The sequence below is a fragment of the Chenopodium album genome, chromosome 17 (genome assembly GCF_948465745.1).
Source record: "Chenopodium album chromosome 17, dcCheAlbu1.1, whole genome shotgun sequence".
In the NCBI taxonomy this organism is placed as follows: Eukaryota; Viridiplantae; Streptophyta; class Magnoliopsida; order Caryophyllales; family Amaranthaceae; genus Chenopodium; species Chenopodium album.
The window spans coordinates 34,527,620-34,546,037 of NC_137850.1; the positions used below are offsets into that span (position 1 = coordinate 34,527,620).

At 35.8% G+C, this 18,418-nt stretch overlaps 2 protein-coding genes and 1 pseudogene across 7 annotated transcripts in view; 1 reads left to right on the forward strand and 2 right to left on the reverse strand.

Moving 5' to 3' along the window:
• Window positions 1–15,411, reverse strand: part of LOC145589601 (citrate synthase, glyoxysomal-like) — a 33,345-nt pseudogene extending 17,934 nt beyond the window's left edge. The window contains exons 1-12 of the transcript XR_014101771.1: window positions 15,042–15,411; window positions 13,817–13,996; window positions 13,270–13,355; window positions 12,994–13,098; window positions 11,428–11,490; window positions 10,789–10,898; window positions 10,524–10,643; window positions 10,367–10,442; window positions 10,126–10,199; window positions 9,904–10,024; window positions 9,460–9,557; window positions 9,247–9,370 (exon numbers count right to left, since the gene is read on the reverse strand). The product of XR_014101771.1 is annotated as a citrate synthase, glyoxysomal-like (transcript). The remainder of the gene's footprint in view (window positions 1–9,246; window positions 9,371–9,459; window positions 9,558–9,903; window positions 10,025–10,125; window positions 10,200–10,366; window positions 10,443–10,523; window positions 10,644–10,788; window positions 10,899–11,427; window positions 11,491–12,993; window positions 13,099–13,269; window positions 13,356–13,816; window positions 13,997–15,041) is intronic.
• Window positions 4,245–9,239, reverse strand: LOC145589602 (uncharacterized). Of its 5 annotated transcripts, none has more exons than XM_081646251.1 (12): window positions 7,181–9,239; window positions 7,056–7,103; window positions 6,901–6,978; window positions 6,107–6,754; window positions 5,896–6,036; window positions 5,744–5,818; window positions 5,446–5,654; window positions 5,318–5,366; window positions 5,178–5,246; window positions 4,944–5,017; window positions 4,711–4,851; window positions 4,245–4,627 (listed from the first exon to the last, which is right to left on the reverse strand). In XM_081646251.1, the coding sequence occupies exons 4-7, from the start codon at window positions 6,599–6,601 to the stop codon at window positions 5,610–5,612; spliced, it is 756 nt and encodes a 251-aa protein (XP_081502377.1). In that variant the 5' UTR covers window positions 6,602–6,754; window positions 6,901–6,978; window positions 7,056–7,103; window positions 7,181–9,239; the 3' UTR covers window positions 4,245–4,627; window positions 4,711–4,851; window positions 4,944–5,017; window positions 5,178–5,246; window positions 5,318–5,366; window positions 5,446–5,609. The 5 variants fall into 5 exon arrangements, with proteins under 5 accessions (XP_081502377.1, XP_081502378.1, XP_081502376.1 ...); XM_081646252.1 differs by having other exon boundaries at window positions 4,944–5,050; XM_081646250.1 differs by having other exon boundaries at window positions 4,944–5,053.
• Window positions 15,412–15,588: 177 nt separating the features above from the next.
• Window positions 15,589–17,995, forward strand: LOC145587827 (uncharacterized). Its single transcript, XM_081644504.1, has 6 exons — window positions 15,589–15,668; window positions 16,222–16,299; window positions 16,454–17,143; window positions 17,228–17,365; window positions 17,475–17,555; window positions 17,646–17,995. Exons 3-6 carry the CDS (start codon window positions 16,463–16,465, stop codon window positions 17,748–17,750), a joined length of 1,005 nt encoding a protein of 334 aa, XP_081500630.1. The 5' UTR covers window positions 15,589–15,668; window positions 16,222–16,299; window positions 16,454–16,462; the 3' UTR covers window positions 17,751–17,995.
• Window positions 17,996–18,418: the final 423 nt, after the last annotated feature.

The window sequence follows — 18,418 nt, forward strand, 5'->3', positions numbered from 1 at the left end:
ATGATTTATAAAAGCCTCATATGCTTTAACTCATTTGTTTCACCCTCTTCCTAAAACACAAACCTTTCTCCCTAACACAAACCAAGCCATGGAAAGCAGTAGACCACCGTTCGTGGTTTTAGCTACTGCGACTTGTGAAAGTCGCCGTGTCCGTGATACTGTGCTTCTCCTACCTGGAGAACCACTCATGTACTTCAACCCTTATTTCCCAACAACAGACAATGAACTTGATTTAAATCAAGTAAGATACTACAAAACCCAAAAAGAGTTCTATGAACAAAAAAAAATCGACCCTCAAACCATCCGCAACGAGATTATCATGGACGATGTTCAAAGGCATGCTAATACCAATGTTATGCGAGTGATGGAGCTTCCCGGAGGAGATATTCAAACTGCTTACGTGCCGCTATTGTCTGACATTCACGGGTACTTGCAGCACCGTGGTGTCACGACATTTGTCAAATGGTATTACAGCTAGCACCAATTTGAGGAGGGTGAGGTTGTTCCCAAAGATCTGCTTCCAATATTTAACCTTGTTCCCATATTTGAAGCTGCCTCCGCCTTAACATTTGCTTTTCCTTTACGGGAAAGACATATCTTCTTTGGGGCTAAAACGAACTCAATTCATGTTATGAAAATTCAAGCTCGAATGTCGTTGATCGAATTGAAAGCCGCCTCAGGGATAACCAAGAAAACAGGGATACATTACCACCGCCTCTCAGTATGTGGTCAAATGCCCGAGGATGATTCACCTGTCTTTCATGAGGGGTCATTCGTATTGTGCTGGAATGCGACTGACATTTTAAGGCCCTCTTTCGTTGAAAATTTTCGAAAGATGTACGACTGCTACCGTCCAATGTTATTCATTATCACTGAAGCGCGCCCAAAACATCTTCAAGTTTGGGAATTAATTCCCAGGCTGCCAGGTCGATATCAGTATGCTAGTTCGGGCCATGGACCAGTTGGCGGGGTACTCTTGCTTTGGAACAAAGAAGCTGAACCGTTGATTAAGTACACTAGCAACTGTCTGACTGGAGATGTGATGAATGTGGAAGTGGTGGTAAGATTCGAATATACTGTACTTTTTATTACCATTTTTTTTTTAAATTTTATTTCCATCCATCAAACAAGCTCAATTTACTGCTATGAGGATTATGTTCCTAAGTTGTTAATATTGATTCACTTTGTGTAGTGTCATCACCTAAAAATATTAAATCAATTATGTGCTAGAGGTCAATTGCTGGGTACTATTCAAAGGTCTTGCAAATTGGATATACATACTTAAATAACAAATAGCTAACTGTAAAACAAAATTATTATCACATTTTGTACGACTTCATTATTGTCACATTTTTTGCGCCTTATAGTGTTCGGCTGACGGCTTTGATTTCTATCCTGTGTGTACACGCTAGCCGGGGCCACTCATCGACCCACCTCCTACTTTACATGAAGTTTTTGTACCGGAGGATGATGATGAATACAATTATACGAGACGATGGTGGATAGATTCAGGATTGGAGCGTGTTCCGTCCCACCATGATGAAGGTTGGTCCTGATTTTCCGATTCGAGAGTCAAACCCTAACATTCCAGCTGTCTTCGAAATTAATTTCAATTTGTACTGCCCAGAATTTAGTTCAATGTCCTTTGTATTTCGTACTGTGACCTACTTTGTGATGAGTTAGATGTGATGAGTTGGATGTTTGTATTTCATTTTGTAGTGCTTTGATTATGTTGTGTTATTTAAAAATGTTTTGTTACAACGTTTGTATTGTTTGTTACACATGCCTATATTGTATGTACACCAAATAAGTAAGAGTATAGCCGTAGCGTAAATTAAAAAAAAGTTAAACATTAATTAGAAAATTAAAGAAGGAATATCACTAAAAGGCGTAAATTAAAATTCATACTAAGCTCGTAATGAATCATAATATCTATAGAATATAGTATGTATATATGAAAAATTGACATTTATTACTCCATTTAATTGTATAATCTAAAATTTAAGGTGAGTCTTCTTTTATTACTCCATTTAATTGTTTAACCTATTATAACAGGTTATTTAATTGTTTTTAATATAGTTGTAAGTTAATTTAATTTTTATTTTCTTCATTAAAAATTTGCTGGTTGTATTGGTAGCATATGATGAACTTAATTTGATTAAGAAAAAATCAATCATGATTTTAATTGACAAATAGAGCCGTTGCCACAGAAAGTAGTTTAAAAAAGTACCCATCATCAAATAATAACCTTTGATAAACCTTTAATAAGTAACATGATCAATAATGTTTATAAGTAACTAAATCTAATCAAAACTAAATACACTTATCGGGATGGATCCACTCGAAATACAATATAACGATGTATAAGAAACTAAATCAAATCAAAAGTTAAATTAGGATCGTATTCGTTTCACTTTACGCCGATAACAATTACAAAAATGTCTCAACATAATTATACATGTGTTGTTAGTATCCAATTAGGCACCCAAATCCATCATAATTATCTTACACAAACAATGTTTTACATGTTTTTAATTTAAATTAGATCTACACTGTTACAACAGGTGCATGCTACAATAAAGTAATCTCACAGGATCTACTCTCTTGGAAGCAATCCAAAAGGAGCAACCCTAATTCAGTTGTTAGGAACTAGGCTGACAGGTCCTCCAAAAATTATGCAATTGTCAAATTTTCCTACCAAATTTTCAGCCCCCCGCCCCCCCAAAATTTAACTCACTCAACCTTTTACCCTCGTACAAAGCCCGCCACTTGAGAGAAAACTTGTTCCACTAGTTATATATACATGAACCCCTACATCTAAGCATCACCATTAGCTCTTCCGATTTATAATTGTCTAAAAAATATAATGACAAAGAAAAGATTATCAATTCCAGCAACTTCCATTAAGCCTTTTCACAAAAGTATATCCACAAACGACATATCAGTACTACCTTGTTCGAAAATTGTTAAAACACATTCTCTAAAAATGGTAAATCCTTGTACTCTGAAGGCTTCTGTGAAAGTATCATTCCCGAAGGGAGTTCTTGGGATGATCCAATGCCCTGTTATGTCTTCCGGCGGTGATATTAGGGTGTTGTTACTAGACGCAGCTACAACCGCCCAAATAATAGCCGGGAACAGAAAGAAGGTTGGAGACATCGTCGTCATCACACCATCAAATAAGGTGAGACCTGCTCACTTACCGGACTTATCTGATCTCGCTTTGCTACCAAAAGCCGTCAAGTACTTTGTAAGATGGGTAATCTCTACCCAAGGAGGAAAAGACGGGTATGGTTACCTACACGTGTTGCCAGCCGCTATTAACAACATTGTTGATCCTTCTTCAGAGATACTTGCTGCTGTCGAAAGTTGTGTCTTGTTTGTTGGGAAACACCTCATGACACTCCCAAGTTATCGAAATGATTTCAAGCTAGTTATTGTTGAGTATCCAAAGGCTGTATCCAAGTTAATCATACATACTACATCTAAGTCTTCCACCAAATTAGATGGAAGGGAAATTGAGGTTGAAGTTGAAGTTGTTGCTAATGAAAACCTAAGTTGGTGGAGGGGAACTTTCACAAAGGGTTTAAGGTATATGATCTGGAATTGCCGTGATATGGGTAGGGACTCTTTCCTCCCATTGCTTAGGTTTGCAATTCAGATGCATATGCCTCACATAATAATTTTAACTGAAACACGCGTCTCTATTCACATGGCGCACCTCATTTGTGCATCTTTAAAGCCTTTTAGAGTGTACGGAATTTCAACACCTGAATGCGAAGGGGGATATGCATTGCTCTCCTTTTCAAGGGATATGACTATGAAGTTTCTAAGCGCATTTTCTAATCAATATTGTTGGTGTTTCAATCTCGTTGAGGACGGTAATCTAATCTAATGGATGTGCTTAGTAGCTAATTAAGTATCTGTTTTGTATGAGTTTATGTTTTAAGAAGTTGACCAATGTATCAGTTCACCTAACTAAGTATGTTTGTATCACTTTACCTAGCAAAGTAACTAATGTCAGGTTTTTATTTGAACAATTAGCCACGCTATATCTGATCCTATTGTTTGTTCGGCCCAAGACTTGTTTTTAGCCCAAGCTATACCAGTCATCTCAAGGCAAGGCTCAAAACACTAAAGGGCTTCTAGGCCCAATAGTCCAGTAAACTTTAACCCAAACCCCCACAAATTCCGTATTACACTACATCATCGAACTGAATAAAAATACCCATTCATACCAAATCTACTCACACACATGGGCCATTATATACTAACTCTCAAGGGCCTCAAGGCCCACTTCAACGGCCTCAAGTGCCAATAATCCAATACACTTTAACCCACACAAACACCAAATCCGTATTACACTACACCTACGAGCTGATTAAATAAGCTAATTATTGTACATCTAACAAATTGATATTGAAATTTTATACATCTACGAATTACAACATTATTTCTAACAAATGTGTCAGTAGTATGAATTCATCATATCTTATGTGCGTTGAGATGAACAACTTGTCAGGCATCTGAAGTCCTTTGTGATGATCACATTCCTGATGCTGTTAGCGACAGAAACCCCATTCATTATAGTACGGATTGCTTGGTATAATTGTTCCACATTTGCTACCTAAATTAGCAAAGTCATCTCACATCAATGGATACCCTTAAATTACAAAACATTAACAACTAATTATTGTGATCAAAACTTACCCGCTTGTTCACCTTGTGTAAGGTTGATGAAGAAGTCAACGAGTTTGTGTATATCACAGAAATATCTTGTACATTACCATATTTTACAAATACACAAACAGAAAAACAAGCTGGATAGCCGGGAACTGAAGCTCCATCAACCTATTCATGTACACATAATTTGTAAATATATTTAAGATTTTACCGCTTACATAATAAGGAGCACGAATAAGCAGAAATGCAGTAACATTTACCTCCGATAAAATAGCCATGTAAGCACAACATGGACTAGCTACAAAGCAGTCTACGCACCCTCTTGACATAGGATCTGCCCCAATTGTGCCAGGAAACAACACGAACTCTCCTTAGATGCAGATACAATCAGTAACAACTACTAAGGCCCATATACATTCATCGCCTAATAATCTTTAACAAAAGGGCCATATACATTCATCACTTAAGGGTCATATAAAGATTTAGCAACTAACCAACAGTGACGACCAGAAGCAAGGACCTGGTGCACTAGGAAATTGCCTAGCATGATTCCACCTAGCCACCTGTTGTAACATGATAACAAATTTAGCCATTTTACATGTACAACAAGTAAATCGTACATTCGTATACTAACCCATGATGTAACTCGTAGCAGTGTGTTGAAAGCATCATCCGATAAGCACCTATTACCACAACACTTCAGTCACCTTATAAATTGCAAAGTCAGAAAATTAATAAGAATTACAGAACAACATCAAATACCTTTTCATCACATCCATGCGTAATCATATTGAATCAAAATTTGAATTTGCACCCATATTGTTGTTACCAGATACAATAATTGCCTTGTTCTCATCACACTCTCCCTTGTCACTCATATCAGCAGTTGATTTACCATAAACTTTCTTCATTTTCGGCTTCCGCATTCATGGTGTCTTACTTCTAAAACAGACACTCACACAGCAGCTTCTCTGTTCAATTAAATGTATGGAAATCATCAACAAATACAAAGGTGTAACCCATCCTAAAAAATCAAACTACTATAGTGTTGAAAGGTAACCTCAATTGACCCCCCAGGTCCATTCGTATCCCTAGCTTCGGTAGGATGAGTTTTACCATAAGCCACATCCAAAGTCTACATAATACAGCACAACAAAAGTATCATGAACAATGGAAATACCCAAGTAGCTGTGTTGTAAGTCAGAAACATACCCCAAGCTGCCCAAAGTCACCCCCATCCGGGAGACGATCTTCACTAATAGCCATCCGAATCTCTTCCATGTTCCACACCTCCAGCCTAGGAAAATAGCCCCAATGAACAAGATGTCTATTAAGACGATCCAAATACAAAACCTATATCACACATCATAGGTGGTTAAATGGTGACAACATAGTAAAACCAATGGTGAAAATACACACATACCACAATGAATATGAGGCAACTAGCACAGCCGCTTGCAAATCCAACAGAATAAAACCGCCGTGCAAACATCGCCAAACCATCAGCAGCTCTTGCAGCACATGTAAGTGAAGGAACAAGATCAGTCACCAATCTTGAAGATTGATTAGGGCATAACAACATTTCCAGAGACAACAACAAGAAAACAGTCTTGAACTCCTCAACCTGATCTTCCCCATATTCCCCCTCCACTCTAGCAATCAGATCAACATTCACTTGAATACCCTCAAATATGTACTCACGACCAGTTCTGCTGCACTTACTATTCCATGTTTTGCCATATCTCTCCATAATCCTATTCACCTTTTGAAGTGTATCATTATCCATTGTTTGGTATGTGGGAACAAGTAACCCTCCATTAGGAATACCAAGGACCCAATGAACTTGGTTTTGAGAAAGCCTGTACACTCTGCCATTTGAGGCAATAACAGTACAATTGAAGGGAGCTATACGAGTCATCAACTAGTAAGCTAACTGTCTTGGAAGGTTCATATCACCTCCAATTTTTAACAACCCACCAAAGCCCATCTCCCTGACCCACTAATTACGTCTGTCGTCAAAACTTTTGCATATTCTACCGAACGACTCTATCTGACAACTAGTATTAGCCGCCTGCATAGTTTAAACATCGAATATCAATATAGTCTATATTCAATGTGAACCTTTTTGGCAACAATTGCACCAAATACTTGGCCTTCAACTAGCCTCATTTTATTACTTGCAATCACGCCTAAAACATAATCAACACAAGCACTTACCCTACATCTACTCTTTAAATGCTGCAACAACACTTCACCTTTGCTTTTGACTTCCCCTCCAACAGTTAAGGAATCATCCTACAAGATAATGCACCTAGTTAAGGCCAATCACTTTATGCAATTACAATTAACCAACTTAAATTGTTTACATTTACCTTAAATATAGCCGGAGAAAGCTTCTTGATGTGAGGTGCAATAAACTCCTATAGTAGAGAAATGATGAAGGTGTAAGTAGAGTACTTTTTCAGCATTAATGTTGATTTTAAGATAATCCTACTACCTCGGTCTCAGTTCGATTGATGTTGATTTTACCCTTCCTGCTACTGCTTCCTATTGATTACAATTACTAGCAACAGAAATTAGCTGATACAAGCAACAGAACTTAGCTGAATCCAATCACTACCAGCTCCTTATTCCTGTATTCTAATCCATGTACACAAACATCATAGACTAACTGGTATATATACAACTTCAATGTATTACTACTTCAGTGTATGACTAGTAATATGTAAATCTAGGGTTTCCGCAATTTAAACTCATATATCCTAATAAACCAATTCCCTCAATCAAAACACAAATATTGCTGAAAATTAGCATTTATAACACATAATTTGATGATTCCAACCTCATAATCTGATGATTCTAAGCACATAATTTCATGAAAATTAGCATTTATAACACATACCAGTAGTGCTGGGAGACTTCAACCCGAATCCTTCAATTGAACCAATCTTCACCCCGTGAAAGAACTTCAATTCACTACCGTAGTCGAACACCGCACATGAAATCGACAGGACCCAATTTTGAATTCGAATTCAAACTCCAGAAGGAACAAATTTGGGAAGGAACTAATTTGGGAAATCGCAAACAATTTCGGAATTCAACTCCGCCTCAAACTCCCGATATTCACCTAATGGTCAAATTCGAACGGGGAGATTTTGCAAAAACAGGAATTCACGGACATAACGAACACATCATATTCAACAAAAGACGGACGTTATGTCTGGAGTTAATGTGTATATTTTACATGCCAATTGTACCCTTACTGAAACACTGGAAATAACCCTTCTAACCCCATATTAACGCGGCTCGTTAATATCGCATATTAACAAGTATTTTCTCCAACCTCATCCATAATTCCTTACTAAAAATTTAAACATAATCAATTATTTCTCAACCCTCCAAATATTCATTATAAGATTTTACTAATACCCTTGAGTCCCCTTTGCTCCTCTCCAACCGACCACTATCATCATCTTCGTCAAATTGACTTTACCATTTGCAGCATCTTTTGGCTACCTCCACTACCACTGTCATCCTCTCCACCCACAAGCATCTGCTGACCCGAACTTTCACCTTCTTCAAAACCCCATCTCAAACCCCATCAACAGCGGTGGATAATCAGGCACCACCAACTCACTAAGTGCTAGAAATCAGACAATTCTTCTCTCTCTCGACCTCCTCTTTCTCAATAGATCTCTCTCCACTCAATATAAATTACCTTTCTTGATTTCATTGTCTGTACTCTTGGTCTCCTACATTCAATCTTCTTTCTCTTACTTGAAGATTATCTCTCAATATGCGAATGTGAATGTAGTGGATTTAAGGGTTTGTGGTGATTATTATTAGTGGGCTGGTGGTTGATGTATGTTGTGGCTTATTATTGCTTGGTGAAAGTGGATGTGGCAGTAGAGGGATATTGAGGTATCAGTAATAGTGGGGCTGAGGTTTATGGGGACGACGTAGTTCTGGCAGTGGTGGATTTGTGATTCAAGGCAGTGGCATCAGCCGAATTTGCGTTGAAATAGGACGATGGAGACAGGTAGTGGGACATTAGACAGTGGAGATGGAGTAGTTGTTAATCATCTGGGTAAGTGGGTAACATTTTTGGAACAAAATAATACCCCCTCATAATTGCTTTAAAAGGATTTGATACACTATTCATATCAACAAGGTGCATCTTCCTTTTAGGGAGATCATATGCTAAGATGGGGTGTTACAAAATTAGTAACGGAGCAATTAAAATTGCATAAAATCCTAAGCTGTAGTGATTATTGATTAAAAGTTAATCATATAGACGTAAGAACACAAGGGGCGGTGGTTATTTAGCCAGAATGAATATGATGATGCATTAAATAGAGAGATTTTTGAAAACATAAAATAAAAACTGTAAATATTTCATAAGTCTGCCAGAATGAATATGATGATGCATTAAATAGAGATATTTTTGAAAACATAAAATAATTACTGTAAATATTTCGTAAGCCTTCAATTGTAAGCCCTTTGACCATCAAAGATCTCACAAATTTAAACATGTATGAACGCTTTAGTGTTTCAAAATCGAACCTGTTGAGGTGGCATTATCTTTGTATCAGGATCATCAAGTGACTCCCTCCAGTGGGCCAAATACCCAGCCATTCGAGGGATTGCAAACAAAACAGGGAAAAACTCGGTTGGGAAGCCCATTGCCCTGGTTAGGAAAAAAATAAAAATAAGTCAACTTACAATGTAATAAGATTATAATCAAATACATGGAACTAACTCTGCAGAGAAAATCACCTGTAGATTAACCCAGAGTAAAAATCAACATTTGGGTACAACTTCCTCTTTATGAAAAACTCATCTGATAGGGCAGCTTTCTCCAAAGCAACAACCACCTGCACAATATTATAATTTCAAATTGATGGATGATTCTGCATTGAATTTTTGTCTACTAAGATTTCCTGCCATACAATTAAGCAGGCTCTGATCCTTTCAAAACTGTTTCTAAAACTTTCTACCAAATCTTATGGTTCATCAACCAAAGGTAAAGAAAGATGACATCAATTTTACTGGCAGAAATTATTGCTTTTGATGTTGGAAGTATTTTTTCTCTATTTACATCTCTAATGTAATCTTTTAAACCTTGAATAATTCGCTAACATACAAGTCATTATTATTCATATCTAGAATGGGGCTAGATAAATGAGGGAGTGGATGAAATCACAAGTTAGAATAAAGTACCTCAATGAGGGGATCTCTTCCAACTATGGAGAATGCCTCTTCTGCCAACGTCCTAATAACCTTTGCTCTGGGATCATAATTTTTATACACACGATGCCCAAATCCAGACATTTTCCATTTCCTTCAAAGATGCAAAAGTGACAGTTTTATTAGTCAACTTTTGTTTGTTACTTTGAAAGCAATAACCATACATAATGATATGACAATTACCGAACAAACTACCTATTTTTGACACCCTCGATAAAGTCCGGTATGTTTTCAACACTTCCAATTTCATTCAGCATTTTGAGCACAACCTAAGTTCCAAAAAGAAAAGGTGAACTCATTAAATACCTTTATAGAATACTTATGATGAATTCAGTCACCAGAGAGATGCATGGACAAAGTTTCGCTGCCACAATCTACTTAAGTTTTACATTATAGAGCTACCAGATTTAAGATAGAAATCTTTAATGCATATTACCTCATTTTCTCCCCCATGAAGAGGACCATAAAGTGCCCCAACAACACCAACAAGAGTTGTGTACACATCAACACTACTACATGTACAATATCAAATCAATACTTGAAATGTATTATAACAAAACTGCCTGAACTTGTTTCACTAATATATCATATACCTTGATGCTAAATGTCGGGCAGCAGCGGTAGAGCAATTCATTTCATGTTCAGCATGTAGTATGAAAAGAACATCTAAAACTCGGGCTAAACGAGGATTTGGTTTGTAAGCCCTATCACCTCTGCGTGCAGTAAAGGAAATATCAATATCTAAAAGTGACAGTCACATCATTATTGAATCAATAAAAGACCACACATGAACAGGTAGCACAGAAAACACAAATAATTAACCCTTAGTGATCTAAGGAGTTTGTAAACAGAACATACAAAGAATCAAGCATGTAAAGGAAGTTCTCTGAATATGAAAGGTTGTTGGAAGGAAGAATCAGAGGCCGTCCAGCCAATCTCAAATAAGCTGCAGCTGCAATCGTTGGGGCCTATAAAGATATTAAAATAAATCTTAAGGGACGAGACATCAAACTAGAAGATTTTAACGTTTCAGTTTCAATGGAAATTGTGACTGCCAAGTTTTCAAAGAAAAGAAATTTTCCAACAAGAAAAAAAAAATGAAGTTTCAGACTTTCAGTTACATATTACCACCCTATTTTCTAAACAATTACATTTATTCACCACATACGTTGTCCCCAAACCAATAACTAGAGGATATGGGTTGAAGAATAATCATAGTCCCACTTTTCGCTTTACCCCTTTCCGAATATATTAAATTATATATAATCATGTGTGTATGGCTTTGAACAATTGAACATGACTGGTGAAAGCTAAAGCAGATGATGTTAGTAAGGATAATTTACATGTAAACACATTCTATAATGGAGCAAGTACACAAAAACACAACCATTGTTCAATAAATGCTTAATTGCTAGACCACCTTGTTTTAGAATTCTTAAATCTTGGCAGTTGAATTATTTGGATAAGACTATTAAGTGCAGAAATTGTGATACTGACCTTCCCAAGTATTCTGACTATCTGTTTATCTCTCACTTGCTTTGACTTGTAAAGATCCTGACCCTGCAAAAAAACAGAATAGATCATGAAGAGCTGACAAGTACTTTGAGGCCACTAAAAGACAGATTCATAGCAAATGAGTAACCATACTCCTGATATCATATCTAAAGATGAAAGTGCGATGTAGATAAATTTACAAAGGAGAACTATCACCAAAATAGTTTTCTCATCACTATAGAAAGTTAGACCCCCCATGATAAATTGTTTATAAAAGATTAATAGGCTAAAATCGGCAGCAGAATCAAGCATTATCACTAAATAGCTTTAACGATAAAAGTAGGTCAGTTTTATATCTTACAGGAGCATGGCCAAACATATTGTTGGAGAATGGGCAAATGGGTAGGTAACAACGATAGATTTCAAAGAGAATTATTCCTTCTCTACAAAGATAGCACTCATAGCAGCATAAAGCACATAAGTAGTTCATAAACATGATGAGTTATGTAAGCAAAGTTAATTTCCTGAATAGAGATTTTGTCATTATTAGTGCGTGTCAGAAGTGGAGCACAGGAAAGAGTAAATAATTTAAAGGTATAAACTGCAATAAGAATGCTCTCATCCACAAATCTCCATTTGTTCCGAAAGGTCATCCTTAGAAGTCAAGCATTATCAATTCTGATCTGAATAAGCAAATTATTCATAATACCAAACCATTCTTTTTTTCTAAACTAAAACAAGCATTAAGGTTCAAGAGCTGCACCATAACGCAATTGTACAGAAGCATATGTGAACTTATGTCCTTGTAGTTAATTAGTTACTAAGAATACCTAAACAGAAATAAACTGAATCCTCATTATACTAAATAGATGCTAAAGAATGCCTGGAAAATAACATACATGATCTTAATGAATCATAGAAATCAGTTCAACTAGATTCCATGTAAAAAAGTGATTTTTTTGGGGCGGAGGGAGTTAGAAGGGATGAAAGTCAGGCTGAGCATAGTCTCTAGGTGTAACCTCCAATGAGCAGGTATGAAAGAGGTCCAACATAGTCAAATCACAGTTTTAAGGTGACAATAAATTCTTTTAAAAAGCCTCTGATTTTAGAAATTACAACATTAACACCGACTCCTCCCATCATCTCTTTTCAACTTTTATCAGACTTCCACCACTCTCCCTCCCTCCCCCCCCCCCCAAATGCCTCTTATTGTAATGCGTCAATTACCCCAATATTCCTAAATTTGTGGCAACTGGAAAATGTGATTACATGCGATACATCTCTTTCAACCAGGCAACACAAAATAGTAAGGAAAATCGTTGCTAAACATAATGACGTGCCATATATATATAATAATAATAATAATAATAATAATAATAATAATAAATAATAATAATAATAATAATAATAATAAAACAATATCATAGAAGGTCAAAGTGCAAAGGTGATAGGTTTGAACAGCAAGGAGCATTACATTGTTGGGATGATAGAGGCATGCTGCTTTTTTCACATACATTATATAGGATAGAACATATGATAAAAGAGTATACTTTAAAAATATATACTTACTCTCAAAGCAGGATTAGCATAATGGTGAAAGACAGAAAGAGTACTCATTGCACTAACAATAACACCCATTGGGTGTGCATCATGAGGAATTCCCTGTATAATATCCTACAAAATGATTGAAAATTTTCAGAATATATATCAATATCTTTCACTAACTCATAATATCCATGTTAGTTGGAACTTGGTTCAAAAAAAATAATCCAACAAGCTTTAATTAAAAGGACAGGGTGCAAGGAAGACTATTTAATTTGTAATCTAAGAAGTTCAAAGACACACCAATGCGCCCTGTAGCACAGCTGAATGCTGGGACACAGCGAATTCCCATTCTACCAACTGACTTTTCGAGGGTAGATTTCCATACACTGCAATGTGAAACACAATTATATTAAAAGAACAACTTAACAGGTAAAACAGAAAGCATTTTAAACAAAACGAAGCACATGAAAGTCAAGTGGCCATTTTAATCTATAATCACTCAAGCACAATTATAGCTAAATAATATATTCAGTTTTTTCCAGCTATCTGGTAACACATATACAAGCATAAAATTAAATAAGAAGATTGTCTTAATGGGAACTTGATTATGATGGTTGGTTTATTCATATTCTTTCCAAAATTCTTTTTTTGTAATAAACAAGCACTTGTCCCAGGCACTACTTGAGAAAGTATTTTATAAATCAATAGCAACTTACTTATCCACAATGGAAATTCTATTTTGGATTGTCATTATTCTTTATTGTTATGGATAAGTAGAAATAACATTAATGAAAATCAATCATATCAGCATCAAACACACATAGACAAAAGCCTCATGATGACTTACTCAGAAGGCATGCTACTTTTAGAAATGAACTACCCTCAACCAGCTCCTCAATAGGGTAGCCTCTATACCTAAGGATCCTTCATCACCATCAATATAGCAAATCGATGATCGAACAAGAGCAGTATTGAGATAACCAGGATCGCGTAGTTTGAGTCCCTTGTCATTCTTTCCAGTTGTAATCTGTCACACACGAGAAAGAATCTCATACTTAAGTGAGCATGTAAAGAGTAACACAACAAGATAAAATCCCACATTTATTAAATGTGCAAAGAAAAACAAGATACATCATCAGTTCAGTGCTGCACAACACAATTTTTCAAGAAAATAGGAAAGCGAATTTCACACAAGCTTGAAGCACCATTTTTAGGGTAACTATCTTTTAACAAAAAAAAAAAAAAACAAAAAAAAAACACAAAACACAAAACACAAAACCACACACAACTTTTAAAACATGGAGGCTATTGGTATCATTCATTATTTTGTATAGAATGACTCTAGTCCTAATACAAATAGCTTAATACCCCCACACTTCCTTTTTTTTTTCTTCCCTAAAACATCTCTACTTTTAACAGGTGAATTATTCCCTCCCATCTTTACATCAAATGGTGAATCTCTATTCGAAAATCCCACCATTGTGTTCTACAAGATAAATTCTTTTCTATCGATTCACTTCACTCGCTATGATGGTAATTTCATAACAAAATTACACTTCTACAACATTCCCTTTCATCAATTTAACATGAATATAAATCAGAAATTCCCTCACATAATTGTTATCAAATCTCAATTTTCTCTCATTAATTTAACATAAAATTCACTTCAATTTTTCATCCAAATAATTCTACTTCCTTCCTCAGCATCAATAATACAATGCAATCCCTTCACATCCAAATTAAGACCAAGCTTGAAAAGAATCAATAAGACCTCCAAATGTAAAAGTAAATAAATAAAACCTTTCAAACAATGTCCATCAAATTTATTTCCCACTTCCAAATATAAAAATCATCTAAAATTTCCCCACAAAACAACAAACCAAATCATAAAACCAACATGCATCGTTTTCCCGGGAAAACTACAAAATCAATAAACACAAGCCAAAAAAATCACAGAAATTAACAAAGCCACCTCAAAAATATCAAAATCCCAACAAAATTCAAGCAAAATTAATAACAAAAATAAAGGAATCAATGATCAAATGTAACAAAAAAAACCCATCATAGATTACCTTCTTCAAGTCAGTAGCTTTGACAGTGCCATCCTCAGAAACAGGAATTGGTACTTTTTCCCAGTTCTATCATCAACAATTGTGATAGATCCCTTCAAATTAGGAGGTGGGGCAACAATGGATTGAGATGAAACACAAGATAAATCAAGAACATTTGAGAAGTTAAGCGGTGGATCAGCTGTTGAAAGGCGAGTTACAAGAACAACTAATCTACCTTAAGCTTTCCTGGAAAAATTTGTTGTCTCCATTTTTGTAGGTGAGATTATTCAGAATTATAATTCAATTTTATGGATTTGATTAAAGATTGCGCAAAATACATATTCATCTTCATGATGAACGATCCTCGTTCATCATGGGGCTATTTTGGTAATATCCTTCCTCCTTGGATGCCAACAGAGTTACACGTAGCGAGGTGACATGTATATTAAGCCATGTACCATGAGCCATATTTTAACAGCGTCAACTACATTGCTAATGGTAGATAGTTAGAATAATTTAATGCTACCCCATTCCAGATCTTCTTCAACCTTTTTTGACTTTTAAAAAAAAAACATTAAGCCATATTCTCCCTCCACGAACGCCGCTCGTCGGAAAAACCAATTCACACGGAGCTGCGTATTCATCGATGTAAGTCGTAATTTCCTACTTTTGTCTCATGTAATTGATTAAAATAAAAATATTGACATTTTTGGTGAATTTATCATGTTGTAGTTGGTAATTGGTAGAAAATCGAAACCTAAACGAGTAAAAAAAGAGAAATTGTAGCATTCGCAATGTGATAGGGCATATTTGGGTCACATAATTTGTTTTTTGGATGTGTAGTTCAAATATATAATCTTTATGGGTAACAGAATGAAGGAATTGGTTGAACATGCTAATTTAAAAGAGGTATGTTTTATATAGGATGATTACATTAGGCTTGTACTTGATATTATGTGCACTCGTATTGTAGGATTGGAGATTGGATTGAGTTGAATTTAGATTCAATTACCTTTTATTGAAAGTATTGTTGACTAATTCAAAGTATTGCTACAGGTACCATATGGTGGTGGTTGTAAAAAGCTAATTGATTTGCACCCTGCCTTATTTAAGATCAGATATGCTCTAAGAAAGTATATTTGTGCGTATATAATTGAATTAATTATGTTTCATGTGTTCAAATTGTGCTCACAATTGGTAGGACAATAGCTTGAGCAAGGGTGGTGTTGTGAAAGCTAGAGGTGAAGTTGTGAGAGAGCATTCAAGATCAATTAGTAGAGTAAGTGTTAATTTCATATTGGTTTATATTAAATTGGGCATCTTATATAATTATGTTAGCAATAGCTGGAGTCGTGGTTTTGATGGTAATTATACATCAAGTAGAGAGGTTTGATTTGCACATAACGACATGTAAATAAAATTTGGTTTTGCAGCCACCCAATATGAATTGTCGCATTCAGTCCTTTGGTCGCATTTGTAATAAATTTGATGTCAGAAGGGAAAAATGGGTGAACGAGATGGGTTTTGGAGGTATTCTCCATCTAGTCTCATACATGAATTTACCTAGGCAGTTAACATATTGGGTGATGACAAGAATAGATCCATTGAATATAATTTTGGTTACTCCTAATGGGCGTGAGTTTCCATTGTCTAAGAATCAAGTTAGGTGGGTATTAGGAACACCTTCTGGTACCAAGTCTGTACCAAGTTCAAAAACAATGATAACTGAAGTTCATGAGAAGGTTCATAAGGTGATAATGAAATATGGGAGTTCATGGAAAACTAAATCCAGTAGGGGGTGTGGCAGTGTGTATACCTCGATTGGTATTCCTATAACAACGCAAATGATGGATAGATTTGAGGGAAACTTTGATGATGAGGACGAAGAGGAGTTCAAGACTATATTTCTTATCCTTGTCCTGCACATGGTGCTATGTCCTACTCTATCACCTAGACTTTCATCAGACTTACTTCCAGCCCTTAGTTGTGTGATGGACAGTGCTGAGTATGATTTGAGTGACTTGGTGTTGAAGAAATTGATGGATAGTGTATCAAGTTTTGCTTGGCGTTTCTATGCAACTGGTTATGCAGGTGGCTGTGGAGGATGTGCGATTTTTGCTGTGGTAAGTGTTAAAAATAATTTTGTGCCTATCAATTCCTATTATGATTTTATAATCAGTTGCGTGTTGATGTTGTGTACCATATAGATTTTTTACCTAGATCAGCTAGACAGGCCTCCAGTGCAATGGGACGTATTCCCTAGGTTGAAGGTTTGGAGCATGCATGAAATTGCAATGGCAGCGAAGGAGGATCGGGCTACAAATGGAGACTTTGGGAAGTTAGGGGTTAGTTTGTTCCCATCATTGTCGAATAACCATATAAATGTTGGGAGTTTGTAAATCAATTTTGTGAAATTAGGTGGATGGTAATCATAATGACCTTCCTTTTCTACAGTTGATTGAGGTTTCATACAGAGAAGGTCATCACAAGATTGCAAGGGACATGGTTGCACCAGCTGGAAACGTTATGCTTAGGGTCTGTTTCTACAATGGTTTCGGAGGGTTTTTTTTTTCTAAGGGTACTTGGCCGTACCTTTACTCATATTGTTCTGTATTTCTTTGTTAGGATGTATCAGAGCTGATTTTGTCAAAGACTGAACGGCAAAGGCGTCCAAAGCGGGAACCTGATCACATACCAAAAAAGAAACACAGAGGTTGTTATGGCACTTAATATGCCAAAAATTTGTACAATACCAGCAAGGATGGTTTTGTAATGCTCAACTGGCTATGCATTAAGCATTGCTTTCTTGAAACTTGTTATACGTAGACTATGTCCTTATAATTGTATACTTTTTTTAAGGAAGGGTCCATCGATGTAGGAACTTCCTGTAATTTCATGATTTTTCATATGCCATAAGAACATTTACATTGGCTCTTGTCAACAAACTGCACTTACATGAGGGTGCTAAGTTTTATCCATATCTATAATTTGATTCAAACTTGTAGACCTTATTAACGAAGAATTTTGTGTAATACTTTGTTGAATTTCTACAAAATCTCGTTTACTAGACTCTTACTAGCTAGACTAGCTATATCTAATTCATTGCTAAAAGAGTAATAGTAAATGACTAAATGCTTTAATGATCTAACTTTAGAGGAATTGCATATACATTATGCCCAATAACTTACATGAGGGTGCTAAGTTTTTCATTCTATGTAATTGTTGTGACGAGCCAACAACAATGAAAATTTATTTGCTGTGGAACCAAGATGGACCTAAAGGTAGTATTTATTTATTTATTGGGCCTAAAATGTGATGGACCTATGTATTTCGATACCTGATTTTAGTACAATACTGCTTTGTTTGTTGTTTCATTTAAGAACAATTGTTTTATATGT

Coding starts and splice junctions, on each gene's coding strand:
- LOC145587827 (XM_081644504.1), top strand. CDS start 16,463: ATGAATTGTCGCATTCAGTCCTTTGGTCGCATTTGTAATAAATTTGAT. Junction 17,366..17,474: donor GAGACTTTGGGAAGTTAGGG/GTTAGTTTGTTC, acceptor CCTTTTCTACAG/TTGATTGAGGTTTCATACAG. Junction 17,556..17,645: donor CTGGAAACGTTATGCTTAGG/GTCTGTTTCTAC, acceptor TTTCTTTGTTAG/GATGTATCAGAGCTGATTTT.
- LOC145589602 (XM_081646251.1), bottom strand. CDS start 6,601: ATGACTCGTATAGCTCCCTTCAATTGTACTGTTATTGCCTCAAATGGC. Junction 6,037..6,106: donor GTTGCCTCATATTCATTGTG/GTATGTGTGTAT, acceptor TGTGTGATATAG/GTTTTGTATTTGGATCGTCT. Junction 5,655..5,743: donor GACCTGGGGGGTCAATTGAG/GTTACCTTTCAA, acceptor TTAATTGAACAG/AGAAGCTGCTGTGTGAGTGT.